This window comes from Protopterus annectens, chromosome 3.part1, assembly GCF_019279795.1.
Source record: "Protopterus annectens isolate FY-2018-M chromosome 3.part1, PAN1.0, whole genome shotgun sequence".
Lineage (NCBI taxonomy): Eukaryota > Metazoa > Chordata > Ceratodontiformes > Protopteridae > Protopterus > Protopterus annectens.
In genome coordinates, this window is record NC_056732.1 from 1,818,475,989 (window position 1) to 1,818,497,204 (window position 21,216).

Below are 21,216 nucleotides of genomic sequence, written 5' to 3' on the forward strand. Positions count from 1 at the left end.
AACTGAGAAAAGAGATAGAAGGGAAGATAGTGGAACAGGTAAACAGCTTCAAGTATCTGGGAGGGGTAGGTGAGGAGAAGGGCAGTCTGAATGAAGAGGTCAAAGCTAGAATCAGAGGGGCTGCAGCCAACTGCCATAGAGTATCAGGTGTAGTGTATGATCGGAGAATGCCAAAGAAGCTGAAAAGTAAGGTGTACAAGACAGTGGTGTGACCAAGTACTACTGTATGGTGCAGAAACCTGGGCAGTAAAGGCAGAACAGTTGAAGAAGCTAGAGGTGATGGAAATGAAGTGCCTGAGAAAGGTGGTAGGGTGTACACTGTGGGACAGACAAAGAATTGAAGACATAAGAGCAGAAGCCAAAGTAGCTCCAATTGCAGAAAAGATCAAAGAGAACAGATTACGGTGGTTTGGGCACTTGTGTAGAAAAGCAGAAGACAATCTGGTGAGGAAGATTTGGGACAGACAGGAACAAGGTAAGAGGAAGTGAGGATGTCAAGCAAAGAGGTGGATGGATTGTATGAAAGAAGATCTGCGACAGTCAGTCATGAGTGTTGAAGAAGGCAGGAGTGTGGCACTGAATCGAGAGAGTTGGTGACAGTTAACACAATACCATGACCCCATGTAGAAAAATGGGAAAAGGGGGGGCTGCTGCTGCTGATGATGATGATAATCTTTCCCTACATATATCTAGTATCTATATCTATGTCTATCTAGCTATATTCATAGAGCCTATCTGTATATACTTATCTGTGTCCATATATACATACATGTATATCTGTATCTATCTGTATAGTCATAGCTATATACATTCTATGTATTTGGAATTTTATATATATATATATATATATATATATATATATATATATATATATATATATATAAGTATGTATGCATGCACACAAATATGTATGTTTGCATGTGAATATGTGAGTAGTCATTCCGCCAGTATTGATGGATGGGTGGTGAATTACTGGAGCAGTCTTCTTGCAGAATTGATAGTGTCTGAAATACTGGCATAATACAGGAAAGCGTGAAACAGGTGTAAAGCAATGCTTATATGGGATAAATAAAATGATTAATCTGCAGGACAGAGTGAAGGAAAAGACAATGTTCTTAATGCCTGCCTAAATCTAATGTGTCTCTATGATCAGCAGTATTTTATTTTATTTTGAATGCGTTAACCAGGGTAGAACACTAATCCAACTGCAAATGTCTAAGAGAACTTATCCTAAAGTTGCAACTCTTTAATTTTTTTTTTTTTAACCATGGAATATGAAAACAGAACAGGACTCCTCACACATGTTTGTAAACCGTATCTACATTATGACTTTGTGGCACCTAATCAAACTGATTCTAACCTTGTAAAACACCAGAAGCAGAGGTATTAAAAGGCACAACTCTGTGATAAAATAAATGACATAATGGATGCTTGAAAGAAAATGTAAATATGCAGAACACAGACTGTTCTAAACTGTGCGCAGCAGAAACACAGATTCCCTCCCAGTGTGGGAAGAAAGCCTGGTGTTCCAACCTATCTTATAAAATATTTAAATTAACCCCGCCTCCTTTTACTTCTTTTCAGCATTATGTTATGAATATTAATCAGTGAGAATGTTGTCGGGACTCATTTGAGAGATGAACAGGAAGTAAGTGTCAGGTTACTTTGAAGGCAGGCCTGTATGCATATTTGAGAAGATTCAGGGCAACTTGGATTTCTTTGTTTTATTTCTCTGGTTCTTATCCTCAAAATACAGACACTGTCTGTGCAAAAGATTTCAGGATCAGGAATATTTGGATACTTGGAGGCAGAAACTAGTAATTATGAAACTGGAGGTAAGAATGTGTTCTGATGATAAACTTGCTTTCTTTGGAGAGGCATTCTTTGTTCTTCTAATTCAAAACTCTGAGAGATAGTTGGGCTTTTTGTTTTAAATGATGCAGGTTTGTGATGATGAGGGTGGTGTGGAACAGAAACAGGAGAGCATGAAGTTGCACATAAGGAATTTTGAGCTATATGACCCTGCAGAAAGTTTGTGGGAAATAATATTCGTAGTTCTTATAGTCCTGAAGACCTGAAGTATAAAAGACAGCATGCTCTTGTGTTTGTGAATTCTAAAGTTTGTACTGGTGGGGAAAGAACCAGGATTATGAAGTTAAAAGTAAGGTATGCAGCATGCACTGTGAGTTTTAGTTTTAAATGCTTTTCTGTGAATTATTAAGTTATATACTTAGTTTAAGACAGGAGCACAAGGTAATTTAAAACTAAAACTGAACTGTAAAAGTTATGTTCCTGCCGTGTAATATTTAGTGATACCAGAACCATCGCTAGGTCATCTTCAAAGAAGCTTCTCTCTGGTGTAATATACTGCACAACAAACTAAATTCACCTCATGCTAATAACTTCAGCTAAATCTTAAATGATGAAATGTCATATCAGAATTCATTTAATAAATGCTGATACTGCACTCCTGCACCATTAGACATCAGTACTTGCTGATTATTTGTGGCCAGGGGCAGCTGCTCCCTTTAGCTCATCCTAATTACGGCTCTATTTGTTGCACACTGTGTGCACATGTGTATTTACATATATATATATATATATATATATATATATATATATATATATATATATATATAAAGACACACGTGTGTGTGCACCGACAATGGTGTAAACTGTGTGTGGTTGACATCTATTTAGTTAACAACATTTTGTCACCTATACAGTTAGTACGTGTGTGAGATCCTGCAATTCATGAGATTGGGGAATATGCATATTTCCTGATAACTGGATGATGCCAGAGTTGACATGTATATTTATCAGGGAGTGTAGGTAGTGCAGGGTACTTTACTCCCTGCAAAAGATAATGTATATTTTTTTGGGGTTTATATCACATAATCGAAATCCCAAAATATCGAGCACCATAAGCTCGAACTTGGAATTTCGAAATGTGATATAAACGAAAGCTCAGAACAGCAAATTTTGTCCCAGGGAAAAAAAAAATTGCTATTCCAAGAAACACACACAACACAAGCACAACAAAAAATAGCAATCCACACATATACACTTAAAATCCTACTTCTAACCCTACACTAAACCTTACATACATTACTATCTATCCACTTACCTTAACCCAAACCCTAACCCAAGGTCTGTAACTATCGCACACTCACCTTACCCGCTCCCTAACATCTGTAACTATTGCACACTCACCTTACCCACTCCCTTACCCTAAGGTCCGTAACTATCGCACACTCACCTTACCTGCTCCTTAACCCTAAAGTCCCTAACTATCACACACTCATCTTACCCACTCCCTAACGTCCCTAACTATTGCACACTCACCTTACCCGCGCCCTAACGTCCCTAACTATCCCATTCCCACACTCACCTTAACCCGGTCCGTTCGCACACTTACCTTAACCCGGTCAGTAAACTTCGCACCACAGTGGAGAAAATAGCGAAGCGGCAGAAACAGCCCACCAAATTCTTTCCCTAGGAAAGAATTTGATGTTCTGCAGCTTCGCTATTTTCAGCGTTTGCTGTTCTGGGTTTGCTATTATAACATTCGATGATTTACTACTTCGGTGTTATGATATAAATCCATTTTTTTTTTAGTTTAAATTTTGCATGCACTGGGGTTTCTTGGTGCATGTGCAATAATGTGTCAATGTGATGTTTGGTTATATTGACAAAAGTAATTACACCTGCATATATTACAGACACACATATATATATATATATATATATATATATATATATATATATACACACATGCACATAGACACACACACACACACACACACACACACACACATATATACAGAGAGAGAGAAAAAGAGAGAGAGTTTATATATGTGTGTATATATATATATATATATATATATATATATATATATATATATATATATGTGTGTGTGTGTGTGCACATAAAATAATCCAAACATCATAAATATCTACACTTAAAAATATTTATTACAAAAAAAAAATCGAAACTCAAAAATATTGATTGCAAAAAACATGTAAGCACAAATATTGACAAAGTCTAACCACATCCAAATGCAATATTTTTGCAGCTGAGCAAGCCAACTATGCCACCTCCGAGTTTGCACAACAGTGGGGGAAGAGTGTAAACCCTTCCCTGGTGTGAGTTTAATTTTGTATGCTTTGTGTTTAGATAATTTTTTCTGTTGATATTTTTTAGTTTAGATATTTTTGCTGTTGTTAGTATGCTGTTTAGATTAAATAGACCTATTACACCTTATATATGTGTGTGTGTGTATATATATATATATATATATATATATATATATATATATTTTATTTAACATTTGTTTATCAGGAAAGTCCGATTTGGACGGAGCCAGTTTTCAATAGAGGCTCGGGTAGAAATGCTCCAGAAGCTTGTCTTTGGAATGTGGGAAGAAACCGGAGTACCAGGAGAAAACTTATACAAATGCAGGGAGAACATGCAGACTCAACACGAAAGGCACCCCATCTGAGAATCTATCCAGAGAACCTCTTACTGTGAGGTGACAATGCAAATTGCTACACCACTGCACATTCCAATATTTTTTCAATCTGTGAAACTATTACCAGCAGTCAGGATCAAACCTTGTACCTTGTATGTATATGGGTAACTTGTCAAATTCTGTGTATTTTTCAGTTGAAAAGTGATCGAAAGTACGGATGGTGAAGTATGAATGTGTGCAGGTGTGAAGTGATCTATTGAATGATGTTTTAGTTTTTAGTGTGTATGTGATAATTGGTATATATGCACGTGGTATTGTTTGTATTTGGTTAGTATGGCGTGGTGGATGTAAGTTTGATTTGTATTGTCAAAGGAAAAAACTTCAAAGACCAATTCATGTAAGGTTTAAGCATGGCACCCTTTATTAACTTGCAGCAAGGAGACAAAGCATGCAGGCAGAATGATTTGTCTAAATTACTAGTGAGCAGTATGCTACTTTTATACAGTTCTATGAAATGTTACTATTTTATTGTTGACGTAGTTAGACACGGCTTTCTGTATTACTCTACAGAAAATGTTACTTAGATTTTCTGCTGACATGTTTAGATTTAAAACTCACTATGTGTTACATAGAAAATGTTACTTAGATTTCCTGCTGACATAACTGGATTATTGTTGATTTACAAAAACATTTGAGAAAAACAACCCGGCCCACCACAATTTTTTAATTCTTCAATTGTGCAGTTCTAATATATATGTGTTACATTTTGCCTAGATTCAAGGTACATTTCTAGCTTAGGTACAAGTAATGCTGACTACAGTTTATACTTTTAAGCAGCCTTTGTTTTCATTATCAATAGCTTCAGCGCTGTGTACTTTCTCATGGCATAAGCAAAAAATAAATAACTCTTTGTTAAGTCTCATGACACTAGTAGAAATGAAACGCTTCTTATTATTTTCATGACATTAGCAGAAATCAAATGCTTATTGTTAATTTCCATGGCATAAGCAGATCATAGCTGCGCATATTTTCATGACATAAACAGGATTGGAATGTCTCTAGTAGCTGTGCAGATTCATGCAGTGTGAACAGAATAAATGTATTAACCCTTTTAAACCTCAAATGCACTAAGCATGCATATTACTAATACTTATTTTTCTAACATTTCCCCCCTTTTAATACTTTTATTCTACTTTCAAAATAAGCATAAACAGTTTTTTTTTCTTCCCCTAACCTCTTCCTACTCAGGATTTGCAGTTAAGAGAGTCATTCAGTTTAAACTTATGAAAGCATTTTCAATTTTTTAACAATTCTTCAAGTTCAGCACCTTGGTATAAGGTTTCTGAAACTGACATGTCTATAAAATCTTTAATCAGTCTTTTCATGCAGGGGATGTAGCAGCACTCACATACCACCAGCAGGATTATTCCTACACAAATGGTAATCAGAATGTTTATTAGGATACTGCCCCACCCCCCAAACAATCTGTGGAAAAAGTCCGTCAATGGATTTGGACCTGGCTTGATCATAGCCGACACTTGCTGAATTACCTCAAGGTGATTGTCTATCTCGTGTTTGTGGTCAGGAATATATGAACAGCACTCCTCCTGGATTAAAGTGCAAGTACCTCCTCTCGCCACTAGGGTGAAGTCAAGAGCCATGCGGTTTTGAAGCACTACAGTTCTCATGGCAGTCAGTTCATCAGTCACCAATTCTAGAGTGGAAAAGGTTGCATTGCTCATTATTTCAAGAAGTTTAGACAGTTTTCTCAGTTCCCAGATTGATTTTGTTGCTCTATATGCTGGCAGTACACCTGCCCAAGAGATGATGGTATCACTCAAGTCCATATGTGACAGTCCATTTTTCCCTAGGCACACAGCATGATGGTTTTTCCAGCCTGCATTGATTTGCCCCACTGGGTTGACAGGTTTTTTAATTTCTCGTCGAACATTCCGAATTTTCCCCTAAGGTAAAACTACTGTGTGTCGTATGTCCGGAACCAGGTACCCCAAATAACAACTGCCGGACCAATTCTCAGGTAACCACTTATATGCTTTCCTACCACATACAAAGTAGCAATTTTCTACATTGGTAGTAACTTTACTATGTCCTGGCTCTGGATGAAACATTTTTTGCCTTTTAGAAATGCATTCTTTAACTGCTGTTTATATGGGGAATCTTGTGTTTGATCTTCAGGAACCTGCATCCCACAGTGGTTATTAAAACATTTTAATAGTATGGCATAATACCGGTCAGTAGTTTCACCTTTTTGTTGGATGCATTGATTAATTCAAGTCCAGTCTGCCCTAGGCTTCCATTTTTCAGAGATGCGGTCTGTAAGACCTTTTACTCTGTTGTCTAATTTTGCGCTGCTATGTGGGAGGGGTCTTTGTGCAGAGTCACGGGGATTCCAGTTGCCACTAATCATGTGCCAATCTGACCCCACAATTTGTCTAACTACTTTTTCTACCTCTTCTCCATTTAGGTTATAACTCAGCCTCATTCCTTGCAAATCTTCTGAGAATTTTCTAAGATTAACTTTTGGATGGGGAATTTCCTCAGTGGCTTTCCAGATATCTTTTGGAGTCCAAGGTCTATACACTAAAATAGTTGGGTCCTGATTGTCCTGACCTGCCTGAGGGTTGGGTACTTCTATAAGTGGACATATTTCTTCTTCACTCATAGATCGTGAATTTTTAACCATTTGATATAACTCAATGCCTTTATTTGAGTTACCTGCCCTTGTTCGAGACCTGGTCCCGATGGGATCTCTAATAAATGGTTTTATTTTTATAATGCCTCTTTCTTCAGTGACAACAGGATATCGTGGGGGTGGACTACCTTTTCACTTGCTTCATATTCTGGTAAGGGAGGCGGAGGGGCTGATGCTATTACTAAGTTATTGTCCTCCTTATCTAAAAACATTGTTTTTGAATTGTTGTTCTTTTGTTCCCTACGGTTAACTTCCTCAATTCACGTGTGCCTGAGGAGTTCCTAATTTGCGTTGCTTTTTTACCCGACCTTTGGAATCGGTTTTGAGCTGTTTGATAAGTTTGATAAGCAAGGATTTTTTAAATTTTCCGTCAAATTCATATTTATTAACCCATTTTGAATAATATTTAATATTGTCGGCACGCTGCGACTGCATGTATTTTGCGTCTTCTGTTAACGGCGGATTTTGGGGTCTTTTTGTGCAATTATTACCCATTTTGTTCTACCCTTTTGATCGTTACGTAACTTCTTAAAGTGGTACCACTGATTTTGTTATAGTCCCTTCAGAATGACTGCCTACTTATTCTGTTTCTCCTGATCTATGACAAGACAGTAATCTTTTCTGTCCCTGACTTGTAAGCAAAAATCCAGTCTTGACAAAAACAATACAAATCTGGTCCCTGATCTAAAACAGAAAACAGAGAAAAGTAGATTCACCTTACCTGAGCCTACGTGATTGATCACCAATTCGGAGACCCGTCCTTCAGTCGCAGATCAGAAAGTGACTGGCCTCTTTTGTACAACAATTCAGTCCGAGGGCTTTTCAAATAAGAAGAACCGATTTCTTTTTTTCCCCGTACGGTTTCAACCACCTGGCCCATCTGATCCGAGGTGAAGAGAGGGTTCCGGTCCGAAGGACCAGTCTGTCAAAGGAAAAAACTTCAAAGACCAATTCACGTAAGGTTCAAGCATGGCACCCTTTATTAACTTGCATCAAGGAGACAAAGCATGCAGGCAGAATGATTTGTCTAAATTACTAGTGAGCAGTATGCTACTTTTATACAGTTCTATGAAATGTTACTATTTTATTGTTGACGTAGTTAGACACAGCTTTCTGTATTACTCTACAGAAAATGTTACTTAGATTTTCTGCTGACATGTTTAGATTTAAAACTCACTATGTGTTACATAGAAAATGTTACTTAGATTTCCTGCTGACATGACTGGATTATTGTTGATTTACAAAAACATTTGAGAAAAACAACCTGGCCTTGGGGCTTATTTTTAGCCCACCACAATCTTTTAATTCTTCAGCTGTGCAGTTCTAATATATATGTGTTACATTTTGCCTAGATTGAAGGTACATTTCTAGCTTAGGTACAAGTAATGCTGACTACAGTTTATACTTTTAAGCAGCCTTTGTTTTCATTATCAATAGCTTCAGCGCTGTGTACTTTCTCATGGCATAAGCAAAAAATCAATAACTCTTTGTTAAGTCTCATGACACTAGCAGAAATGAAACACTTCTTATTATTTTCATGACATTAGCAGAAATCAAATGCTTCTTGTTAATTTCCATGGCATAAGCAGATCATAGCTGTGCATATTTTCATGACATAAACAGGATTGGAATGTCTCTAGTAGCTGTGCAGATTCATGCAGTGTGAACAGAATAAATGTATTAACCCTTTTAAACCTCAAATACACTAAGCATGCATATTACTTATACATATTTTTCTAACATGTATGTTTATGTTTCTGTGTTTGTTGTGAATGGTCATCATGAGTAGTTGTTTTGCCTGATTGCTGTTTGCAGTGTATTTTGTATTCATGGGACTTTGAAGTTAATTTACATAAGTATGGTAGGAGTTTAGCATAATGGTTAAAGTGTTTACCTTACAAACACAAGGTGCAGGGTTTGATTCTCACATAGGGTAATTGACTAAACTTAAAATGGCCCACAAGGGCAGTTAGCCTAGTACTAATCTAGGCTTGTTTGTACTGAGCTGAACTGAGGTGGGCTACCAGCCACAGTTCTGAGCTGAAATGTTTTAAAGCCATCTGTTCTGCTTGTTCTGGTTTTCCCGCCATGCGGTGTTTAAATAACTGATCTGTTAACTGTTTAAAATATTCTTTAGAGCCTCCTGGCTGGTTGTCTGCTGTTTTAAATGTGTTTTAGTGTCTCACTGCTATTTTCTGCTATGTTGAACATTCTCTAGTGTTTCCTGTTGAAACTAGGGTAGCTAGTAGCTGTAGCATACTCCAGATACAGGCCAATTGTAGTGATTTATTTGTTCTGAGCATGTTTTGCAGGCCATCTTGGATCGGAAGGGGCCTATATGCACTTTTGTGAGAGAATTGTGCTGATTGAGATCTGTCTGATAAAGGGAAGTGAATCTAGGACTTGGAATAATCATCCTCATTAGTCCATTTCAATATTTTTAGATTTCTCTTTTCAGGTTTTTAGCATCTGGTATTTAGGCCCTGCATTTCAGCAGGTTTCTGCTTATTTGCTCATCATGCTGCACCGAGCACTGCCATTGTGTGCCAAAGCCGGCCAATTAAATTCAATACATTTTCTGTAAAACCCAGGTAGAAATATCCATCCACTGAGCTCCTCCATGATCGATTTTGAAAAGCTACTCCTAGAGGCAACAGTCTTCAAGCTAGTATTATGGACAGTTGGACTACATTTGTTTCTTCTGCCAACCTTGTTAACATGGGTCTCTTGAGGCAGTGTAGCAATTGCCACATGTACACAGACAAGCCCCTGCTAATAACACACTCTAGTACAGAGAGCAAGAGATGTATTTATACCAAGAATATAGAATCCATGCTCATTCTCACTCAAAACAGTAACACGGAGAAGGTCAACTCACCCATCACTTCATATGCACATAGTACCACTTCTCATACACATACCACTACTCCTACACATAATACACATCAGACACATAAATCCACATAGGCAGAGGTTCTTTCAAAAAACTTAACAAAACACCAGAGCCCTCTAAAACATGCTGCAACTAACACAGTCCCCACAGCACCCATGATATATAGCAACACCAATGTCTCACCCACCAACCAGTAAGGCTTAACACTCAAAAAACAAGTTTTCTTGTCTTTGGAGACTCAATAGTGAGACACACGGTTGTCCCACTCATCAGATTGGACAAAGAGAAAGTCACGGCCAACTGCCTGTCCAGTGCCAGTATTCTTCAAGTCACCCATACACTCGGGTGTCTCAGCAACAAGTACTGTTATGACTCTGTCATAGTTCATGTTGGTGTGAATGACCTGAGACGTACCTCACTAGATTATATGAAGAGAGACATGATTCAGCTGTCTATGTGTCCCTGGCAGATATATCCCTAGCCTTGAGCAGGATACTACTCTCACCTAGAATGATGCCACAGTATAAAAACAAATGATTGATTTCAATAATTGGCTCAGTTTTTGATGTCATTCAAAGGAGATCCAGTTCCTGTCAGCCTGGGAAGCCACGGTCAACAAACCTCGCTGCTTTGTCAGAGACGGTTTGAACCTGGCACCTCTAGGCTTTCGGCTGCTGGCAAACGCTCTTGTCTCCCCCATAGTGCCTTTTTTAGGCAAGGTCTCAAAAACAACATTACCGATGTGTAATTAACCAATCAGAACAAAATAAAGGGTCTTGTTGCTAAATGCTAGGAGCTTAAACCAAAAACTGCACTACCTAGAAGCATTATCACTACAAGATGTAGATGTCTGTGCAATCACAGAAACCTGGTTCAAGGCCTCATTCTTCATCATTCCCTTTGGCACAAACAATGTCCCTTCAAACTATCAAATCAACAACAATACCCTAAGTACCCATGGAGTGGTAAGGGATCTGAGATCGCAAGTTGACTGTGACCTTAACTTTGACCACAATGTGTCCACTGTAGAAAGGAAAGCTTTCTACGTAGCACACTTGATTAGTAAAGTCATCACCTCGAGAGCAAAAGAAGTTATAACACCTTATACTCAGCACTTATATGTACCATAATTGAGTATAATGCCCCATTCAACATGTACCATACTAAGCACCTGCAGCAATTAGAGAGACCTCAGAGGTTTCTAACAAAGAAGATGAAGGGGCTCCAGCTTGTGCCTTACACAGATTGATTAAAGTCTCTGTCGTCATACTCCGTATCATATAGACTTCTTAGGGGAGAATTATGCCTGGCGTACTGAGCAATTCAAGACCCAAACCTAATGAAATTGCTGCATATCCATAAATCAAATGATACTAGGGCTACCCATTCCAGAGACCTAAATATGGCCTGCAACTAAAATAGAACATGCTGGAGGGACAGATTCATCTCCCAGTGACTGCCATATCTTTGGAACAGGCTATCAATTCATGTGAAACAGAGCACTTCTATAACACTGTTTAAGAGGAACCTGGATGAGTGGATGGGGCACCTTAAAGTGTTATGGAGGATAGCACCCACAACCCTCCTGGACATGGGCAGTCATCACTGAATGCAGTCTTGGGTGTTGACTAGCATTTCTATAACCAAAAAAGAGAAATATCCACTGTAAACCATGTAGCACCAAACTGAAGTCAAATACTTTAATATGGAACTTTGTAGTTTCATATACAAACTTCCTCATGCACATAAACATTTAAAACAGTTACTGCAGCCATTTAAGTAGATAAAATGTTATATGATAAGTTACATGATGAAAGTCACATAATGTAATTACACACTGTGATGTAATTCTCTCAAATAGGACTTTAAAGATACAACTTCATTTAAGCCTGGCAATGTACGCGCCCTATGTTCCAAAATCTATCTATATTCCTCTACTTCAGTACGTTGAACAATATCATTTCCATTTAGGGATTCAATAATTTGAAATAAAATCGTACATTTAAAACAGCGTGTGTTGCCTCTTTTATAAATACGCCTATATAATGCATTTGTGTTTGTTTCCTATTAATTTCGGAGAGATGATTACGAATACAATCTTTCAACCTTCTCTTGGTTTTTCCCACATAATATGCATCACATAACTGGCAAGTAGCTTAAGTATATAATGTTCCTAGAAGCACAATTTCCAAGCACTAGTACATTAAATATTTTGCCAGTGACTGGATGGGTAAAACTTTTCAGTATTAATGCTGGTACTGTGCATGCATTTGCTACATCTATGTGTTCTACTTTATTGGTCTTAAAATATATAATATTTTGAGGTTATTCTTTATAACATAGTTTATTCTTTAAATTAGGACATCTTTTGTAGCCAAAGGTTGGTTTATCACCTGTAGAATTCTTAATCTCTGGTACTAGACAAAATGGACCAGTATTTGTTAATGCTGGCTTTAACAGCCTTTGTATCTTGATTATAAGTTAGCATGCATCTTCTAACTTTATTAACATCATTACTTTGCTGAACTATACCTATATTGTGGGTCTGTTTACAGAAAATTGGTATGATGTCAGCATCACGTTCTTGAATTGTATTATAACCCCTACATATAAAATCATGAGCTGTATTTAATTGTAACAGCATGTTGACCTTTGCCTCTTATCTCTGCAGTAGTGCAATCTCGGAGTTGGTATATTTCCCCCACATAGGTAGGTTTTCTTTGCTTCGGTTTTAGTTTGTTTGCAGGGTTGGCCAAACGGTTACTTGCCTGTAGTGAAATGTCAGTGTTCTGAGCGGTTGGTTTTCTGTCGTTTCATTTTTTTTCATCTCTGTCTTTTGAAAGTCGGTTAAGTGAGCTTTCAGGTTTCTGAAGTAGACCCAAGTAAATACCTTCAGCCACGGTTTGCATAATCACATATAGAGCCTACAGAAAATAAAATTTCAAGTAGAGCAGTATTTTAGCCACTGAACGTCTACCGAACCTGGTAGGATTTATTCTGTGATCGAAAGCAGGAACATTTGTTATTCCTCCTGTGCTATGAACTTACATTTTTAATCTTTTGGCTTTACTCCAAACTCATTTTACCCCCATTATGACTTCTCTAGTTTTTTCCGCTTTCCTCTTTCCTTATTCTCACTGTCTGATCCTCCGTAATTCTCCTTGTTAGTTCCATTACTTACCTTCTGTTACTTACCTTCCATGTTGTCTCTCCATCCCATGAATGATCTGGGGTCCATCCTAAGATCCAGAGTTTAGCTACCAATGTAGAAATCTCATTTTGGCTATATTTCTTGGTGGCATTCATAGCCTCCTTTTAGGCACGGCTTCTCAGCTGATTCATCACAAGTTGTAGCAGATGAAGTTGGTATTTTCTTTTCCTTATTAGCATAGGTTCATAGGAGTGTACTAGGCCAACCACGACTTCTACAGCCCTTGTAAGCCTAGCTGTGCAACTCAAATGTGACCCATAAATCTGATTTATATGAGGTGATTTACCAACTGCCTCTATCCATTTGAGACATAAGTGCCAGACCTCTCTGCTTGAAAGGTGAGCAACATAAAACAATTTTCTTACTACCTTGGATGCATGTTGGTCAAAGGCTAGGCTACTGTCTACATGAGTTCCCAGATCCTGATTAGTGAGCTAAATTTTAGGGATGTTTTATTGATGACTTGGTTACCTGGGGTAGTTTCCAAAATGTACTGGAATGCATTTCTTGGTATTGGGTTTAAGCCATGGCTTTGGCATGAAGCATTTGTCTACATTACACCTTCCTATAGGGTGTTCTCATCTTGGGGGATTCAGTGACTGCTCTCAGTTTGCAAACATCTGTAAACTTGGTTAGCCAGAGTCGATTGTAATCTCCTGGGTCCTATCAGAGAGCCAAATAGCTATCCAGAGTGTTATAAACAGGTTTATTCCTAGTCCCATAAGTATTTCGACAGTGCTTGAGTGAAGTATTTCTTCAAATGTTTTAGCCAGATCTAGGTAGGCAGTTTTCACCATTTTTCCGTCATCCATTGCCTTAGTGACCTTTTCAAAGAAGTCCGCCAGATTCACTAAGCATGACTTTCCTTTGACAAAGCCAAACTGGGATGGATCCAGTGTCTGCAGGTCTCCTATTTCCTTGTTGATAAATTCCATGATAATTCTTTCCATGGGTTTGCAAATAGGAGTAGACAGACTAATGGGTCTGTAGTTTCCAAGATCTGTTAAAGGCCCTCCCTTCCCCTTGAAGGGGGATGACAGTCACAGTCATCCATTCATGTGACACAAAGCCTGTTTTAAGATTGTAGTTAAATGACTCCAAGGGTCCTGATAAATCATATTTTAGACTGTTCAGGAAGCATCCTTGGATGCTTTTGGGATCCATTGAGGCTGCATTCTTGGCTTTAGCAAGTGCAGCCAGTACATACTCTCTTGTTATAGTTGGAGGGGTTAAGTTTCAGTGTATTCCTTGGGAGATGGCCGTGGGTGGGGGTGGGGGGTAAATTTCCAACTAAATTTGTCTGCTAATGGGTTTGCAATATTGCCAAGCTCGGTGAATGTGTCACCATTAACCATAAGTTTCACATGCTGCTGTGAGCTTCCATTGAGGTTTTTGACATGTTGAAAAAGGCCTTATGGTTATCCTTCACCAGGGAGGCTATATTACCCTCAGTTTTGACTTTGCTTGACCTAATTAGCCATCTTAGTTGCCTATTTAGTTTGATTAGAGAGTTTTTATCCTTATGGAAATTAGTTTTTATCTTTATGGGAGTTTCTAAGACAAGTTCAGCATAGGCTGCTGTGTTGTCTGTATTTGGAGGGTCATTGAATTTTGACAGTCACTTAATAAAATGCAATTTGTCTTGGAATAGTTCCTGTTACTGGTTTTAGTGGGATTGCAGAGTTGATTTTGATTTTGAAGGAGACAGCTTTATTGTTGGACCTTATCAGGGAAGACGAGACACTTGGGGGGGTCAGCATTCTCGCTTATCTGTGAGCACAAGGTCCAGTATGTTGGAGCCTCTAGTGGGAGTATTCACTGTTTAGTCAAGGGTGTTTGTATTTATGAAGTCCAAGAAACTCCTTCTCTGTAGATTTGAGGCCATATAGGATTCCCAGTCTATAGGGGGTTAATTAAAGTCTCCCATGAGTAGGGTGTCAGTTTGGAGGGTAAGTGCTTAATCCACATCTTAGTACTGAACATCATTTCTCTACTGATTCACCAGATTACACAGCAGGCGGCTTTTCTTCTCCTCTTCCTCGGTGTTGCTGTCTACCAATGACTCTCTCATTGCTTTACTTTTATTCTCAGCAACCATCTTCCATCCAGCACGTTTACTAAATTCTGTGTTTCTTTTTTATTTTGATCAGCAGCACTCTTCTTTATTTCAGCCTTGTTGTCAGTTTCATTTTCTGCCACAGGCAACACAGGATTTTCTGTTTTCATTTTCTGCATTCAGTTTAACAAATCGTAATTCACTGTGTTTCCTTATGACAGGCAGCATCGTTTATAGAATACACCTGGATTCTGCCATTTTTATAAGCCTCTGATAGTAATAAGAAAGATCTTCCAATGTTCTTTACAGTCTTTTTCTCACTTTGTGACTGCAAAAAATGTTCAGTTTAGCATCAGTTATGATGATCAAATCGTATGAAGTTTCCTGTCCTGTGCATTAATTATGCTTGCATATTCTACTTTCAGACCCTTTCCTTCTGTATAAACCGTAACCACTTTTCTGCTACATGCAGACACTGATATTCTTTATCACACTGAGGATTGCTTTTCACTGGAAACATCAAACTTATGGTGTCTGACTCCATCTGTGTTCACCAAAGATGAACCTTCCACATCTCTGTTCACAGGACTGTTTGCATGATTGTCCCACTTCTGCAGTAACTGGATTTCACATGCAGTATGATCTATTGCTTCAGATGAAAAACTTCTAGAGGAAGTTGCCTGTGTAAGTATTCCATCCATTTTAGTATCGTTTCCACTAACGTATCATCCCTGCCATTTCCATTTAAAACTGTAACTTCCAACTTCATTTTTAGAAGTATTGCCGGACTGTGCCTGTACCCTTCATCATCGCTGATGTGGTCAGCATTGCCCATGTCTGTGCCACTCATTGTACTCCCTGATGTCAGCGCTGTCCGTGTCTGTGCCACTGATCATTATCCCTGATGTGGTTAGCACTGCCCATGTCTGTGCCACTTATCGTCCCTGATGTGGTCAGCACTGCCCGTGTCTGTGCCACTCATCATGATCCACAGAGGTCCTCACTGTGCCTGTGTCCTTCATCACCATCCTCTAATATTGCCAACACTGCCTGTGACCGTCACTCATCATGACCTCCCCAAGGTCATCACTGTGTCTGTGCCCCTCATCTTCATCTCTGATATTGTCAGCATTGCCTGTGTCTGTGTCACTTATCACGATCCACATAGGTCATCAGTGTATCTATGTCCTTCATCACCATCCCCCAGCGTTGTCAACACCATCTGTGTCTGTGTCGATCATCATGATCCCCAGATGTTATCACTGTCTGCCCTTCATTATCATTTTCCAATGTTGTCAGCACCGCCTGTGTCTGTTTCACTTGTCATGATCCACAGAGTTCATCACTGTGCCTTTCATCATCTTCCCTCATGTTGTCAGCACCACCAGTGTCTGTGTCACTCATCACCATTATCCCCTGATGTCAACACTGTCCACATCTGTGCACTTCATTATTATTATCAATGTTGTCAACACTACCTGTGTCTGCGACCTTCATCATCATCCTTGATGTTGTTATCACCACCTGTGTCTGTACCATTTGTCATCATTCCCTGATGTTGTCAGGACCACCAGTGTCTGTGGCACTCATCACCATCCCATGATGTTGTCAGCACCGCCTGTGTCTGTGCCCTTCATTATCATCCTGCAGGGTTGTTAGCACCATCTATGTCTGTATCAATCATCATCCCATGATGTCAGCACCGCCCAGTGTCTGTGTCACTTGTCATCATCTCTTAATGTCAGCATTAGCTGTTTGTGTCCTTCATTGTCTCCTGGTGTTGCAAACACTGCCCATATCTGTGCCCTTCATCATCACCCTTGATGTCAGCACTTAAATTAAATCAAGTAAATAAATATGGTGCAAGTTTATTTTAGTGAATAGTAAGAGGGTGTAAAGTGAGATAAGGGTTGTGTAATATTACACGTTCAAAGTATAAGTATTACTGATGTCAGCACTGAAGTGAATATTATAGTACAGGTTCATAGTCAATACGGATGCACATCTACATCTGCAAAAACAAAAACATCAGAACTACTAGATCTAAAGACCTAAATTTTCTTTGCAACATAAGTAGAGCATGCTGAGGAGACAGATTTGTATCGTGGAAAATTCCCATTCTTTGATCTAGGCTCCCAATTCATGTGAAACAAAGTCCCTCCATAACCCTTTTTTCAGTGTAACTTTGAGCATTGGATGGAAAATCGAAACTTCACTGCTGGTCTGGTGCTTATGTCTCTAATGGACAGAGACAATCAGTAAATCCCGTCATGACCAACAATCACCACTTATATAAGTGTTTAAAAACCTATAACTTGTGGGTCACCTTTGGATTGCACAACTAGACTTATAAAGGCCCTCTTGGTCATTAGCCTAGTAAACAGTAATGAACCTGTGATAGAGACACTGCTTTATAGGCTGTGACTAACAACTTCATGCTACAAGTGGTTAGGAGACAGTGTGGCAGGGACAAGTTCATAACATTTGTGACATCGGTGGTAAACAGTAACAGTATTGCCATACAGGTGTCCAGAGGTATAACGGGTCATTAGCAGTCACTTCATCAGATCTTTATTAAGTGATCATTAGGATTTGTCTTCATGGATTTAACATAACCTGCTATAGACTACTGCAGCCAAAATGGGAGGGTCTCCTAGCCTGTTCTTTCCTGCTAGGATGATAAACTTTTTTGCAGTAGGCTGGATGTTCAACAAGTATTGCATCTTCTTACATTTACTTGCCAGCTGCCACTGAATTCTGCTTTAAGAAATGTTTATATGGCCTCTCACATGTCTATAGTTGTGAGATAGTGCTGGAGTGGGTGAAGCTTTATAATGACACCAATTAAAGGTGCAAGTGGTTGGGAGCCAGTACTATGAGGATGACCTCTATAACATTTCAGATTCATGTAGGTGGTAGGGGTGTTGCAGTGTGGTAGAAGCCTTACATTAGTATAGTTTTGTACAGATTCATGTAGGTGGTAGGGGTGTTACATTGTGGTAGAATCCTTGCATTTTAGCATAGGTTTGTACAGCTTCATGTAGGTGGTAGGGTGTTACATTGTAGTAGAATGTTTGTATTAGTATAGGTATGTGGTATACATGACAGGCTGCTAGTGCTGTGACTGTGGCCTCTGTAGCACTATAGGTTCATAGTATAGGTGGTAGGAAGGTAGTGCGTTATAGAGCCTATGTTATAAAGCAGTTTTTATAGTACAGTTTGTTGGAGTGACCTATCCGATCACCTGTATAGCAAACATTCCAGGTTCATGATACACATGATCGGGAGTTAGTGCTGTGAAAGGTGTCTGTGTCATTTGTGGTTGTTGATCAGGTGGCACAAAAGTAGTAGAATATAGAGAACTGTGAAACCGTACACATGGTAGGGAGGTTGTAAGGGAGCGATGCTATGAAGGGCAGTTTTATATCATTACAGGTTCATGTCGTAAGTAGTAGGAAGTTGTTTACCACAGAAACCTGCATAACATTGTAGATTGATACAACTAGTGATATGGATAAGGTGCTGTGAAGTTGGCTGGTGTAAAATAATAGATGAATTTTACAGGTGGTGGGAGACAGTGTGTGATACAGAGCTTGTTTCACAGTACAGTTTCATGGTATGGATAGAAGGGAGACAAAGTGCTGTAGGGCATGTAAAACAATGCAGGATCATGATACAGGAGGTAGAAAGGTAGTGCAGGGGGTAAGAGCATGGAGATGTGATTGGCATAATGGTTAAGGTTTTAGACTCAAAAACGCAAGGTACAGGTTTTGATTGCAACCTCAAGTTATTGTCTAGGCTTGTAACCATCTGCAAACTGATTGCCTAGTATTTACCCATGAACTTATGGTTGGTTGTGGTTCAGTTGCTAAGGGTATTACATTATCAGGACTTGTATTATATTAGGGGTGGTAATGTGGTGGGGACTTGTTTAACAGTACAGTGTCATGGTACAGGTGTTAGGACAATAATATGATAGTGGACATTTGTATAATTCTGGCTTATGGTACAGTTTGTAGGGTAATAACGTGTTGTGTGTAACAGTACAGGCTCATGGTACAGGTGTTAGGAGAATAATATGATGGGGGGACATTTGTAGAATTCTGGCTCATGGTACAGCTTGTAGGGTAATAACATTGTGTGTGTAACAGTACATGATTATTGTACAGATTCTAATGAGGTAGTGTATTAGGGTGGTCCTTTGTAATGTGTCTGGTTCATGGTGCAAATTATAGGGAGGTAATGTTGTGGAGGATTTTGGAAGAGTATGGGTAGTAAGGGGGTGTTAATAGTTTGGGAGGATCTTTATAATAGTACAGGTTCATTGTGTAGGTGTTGAGGGAATTACATTAAGGGGATCCTAGTAATATAAGGGGAGGTAATGTGGGAAGGCTTGTGTAATGCAAGATCATGCTACAGGTGGTAGAGTAGTAATATGGTGAGAAGCTTATGTAACACTGCAGGGTTGTGGTCAGGAGTAGTATACTGCAGGGTTGTGGTCAGGAGTAGTATAGTGTGGAGGATCCTATCTAGCACTGCAGGGTGGTGGTACAGGTACTCAGAAGTACTATGGTATAGTATAATGTGGAAGATCCTGTGTAATATTGCAGGGTTGTGGTAGTGTAGTATAGAGCTGTGTAACACTACAGGGTTGTGGTGCAGGTGCTCAGAAGTTGTAGGTATAACATTGAAGACCTGTTCTCTAGTAATAGTAGGGAGGAGTTATATTTAATGGTATTTCTTGAGGGGAGGTTGCAGAGAGAGATGGTGTACACCAGTACAGGTACATAGTGCGGGTAGCAGAGACTGCATAAGGTGACTGTGTAACTGTCTGTTCATGGTTTAGGTGATAGTTTACAGCAGTAAGGTACACAGTACAAGCAATATTATACAGCTGTACAGGTACATGGTATATGTGATAGTGTGCAACATTACTGTTACATGGTGGAGATGGCACAGATTTAGTGCAGTAGGGGACGTGTGTAACACTGTTTAAGGTACTGGTGTCAGTATACAGTAGTACAAGTCCATAGAATGGTGATAATGTACACAATACAGGTACATGGTATAGGTGATAGTGTACAGCAGTACAGGTGCATGATATTTGTGATATTGTACAGCAGTATTGGTATATGTTGCAAGTGACACATAGTTTAGTATGGAACCTGTGTGATACAGGTGACAGTCTTCAGCAGTATGGGTGCATGTTACAAGTGCACAGATTAGTGCTTGTGGAAACCTGTGTAACAGTACTAGTTTATGGGCCAGGTGACAGTGTACAGCAGTACAGGTATATGGAACAGGAGATAGGGTACATCAGCACAGATACATGGTGTAGGTGTCAGCGCAGTAGGGAACTTGTTTAACAGTGTTTGTGCATGATACTTGTGACAGTGTACACCAGTACAGATACTTGGTGAGGTAATAGTGTACAGCAGTGAAAGTGCACAGTGCAGATGGTAGACAGCTAGTGCAGTAGGAAACCTGTGTACTAGTGTTTGTTCATGGTACAGGTGCTGATGTACAGCAGTACAGGATGACTTTATATGTGTCACATTGCTAGTGTAATAGGAAAACTCTACAGTAGTGTCTGCTCATGGTACAAGTGATAGGTCTTTGCAGCAGTACATTTACATGGTACAGGTGATAATGTACAGCAGTTCAAGTGCAGAGTATGGGTGGCTGAGTGTACAGAAGGTAAAGTGTAACAGAGTCAGCTCATGGTTCACAGAGTACAGTACAGGTATACAATACAGCTGTTAGTATACAGAAGTACATGCACATGTTACAGGTAATAGTGTACAAGATTGCAGGTATGTGATGGCAGTGCAGTAAGAAGCCTGTATAACTGTTCATAGTACAGGTAATATT

General features: G+C 39.1%; 1 protein-coding gene across 1 annotated transcript in view; it reads left to right on the plus strand.

The window, feature by feature from the left end:
• Window positions 1–1,670: 1,670 nt before the first annotated feature.
• LOC122798699 (zinc finger protein 883-like) overlaps window positions 1,671–21,216 on the plus strand; it is a 115,037-nt gene continuing 95,491 nt past the window's right edge. Inside the window, exon 1 of the mRNA XM_044067794.1 lies at window positions 1,671–1,835. Coding sequence (XP_043923729.1) covers window positions 1,824–1,835 — 12 coding nt within the window. The 5' untranslated portion in view covers window positions 1,671–1,823. The remainder of the gene's footprint in view (window positions 1,836–21,216) is intronic.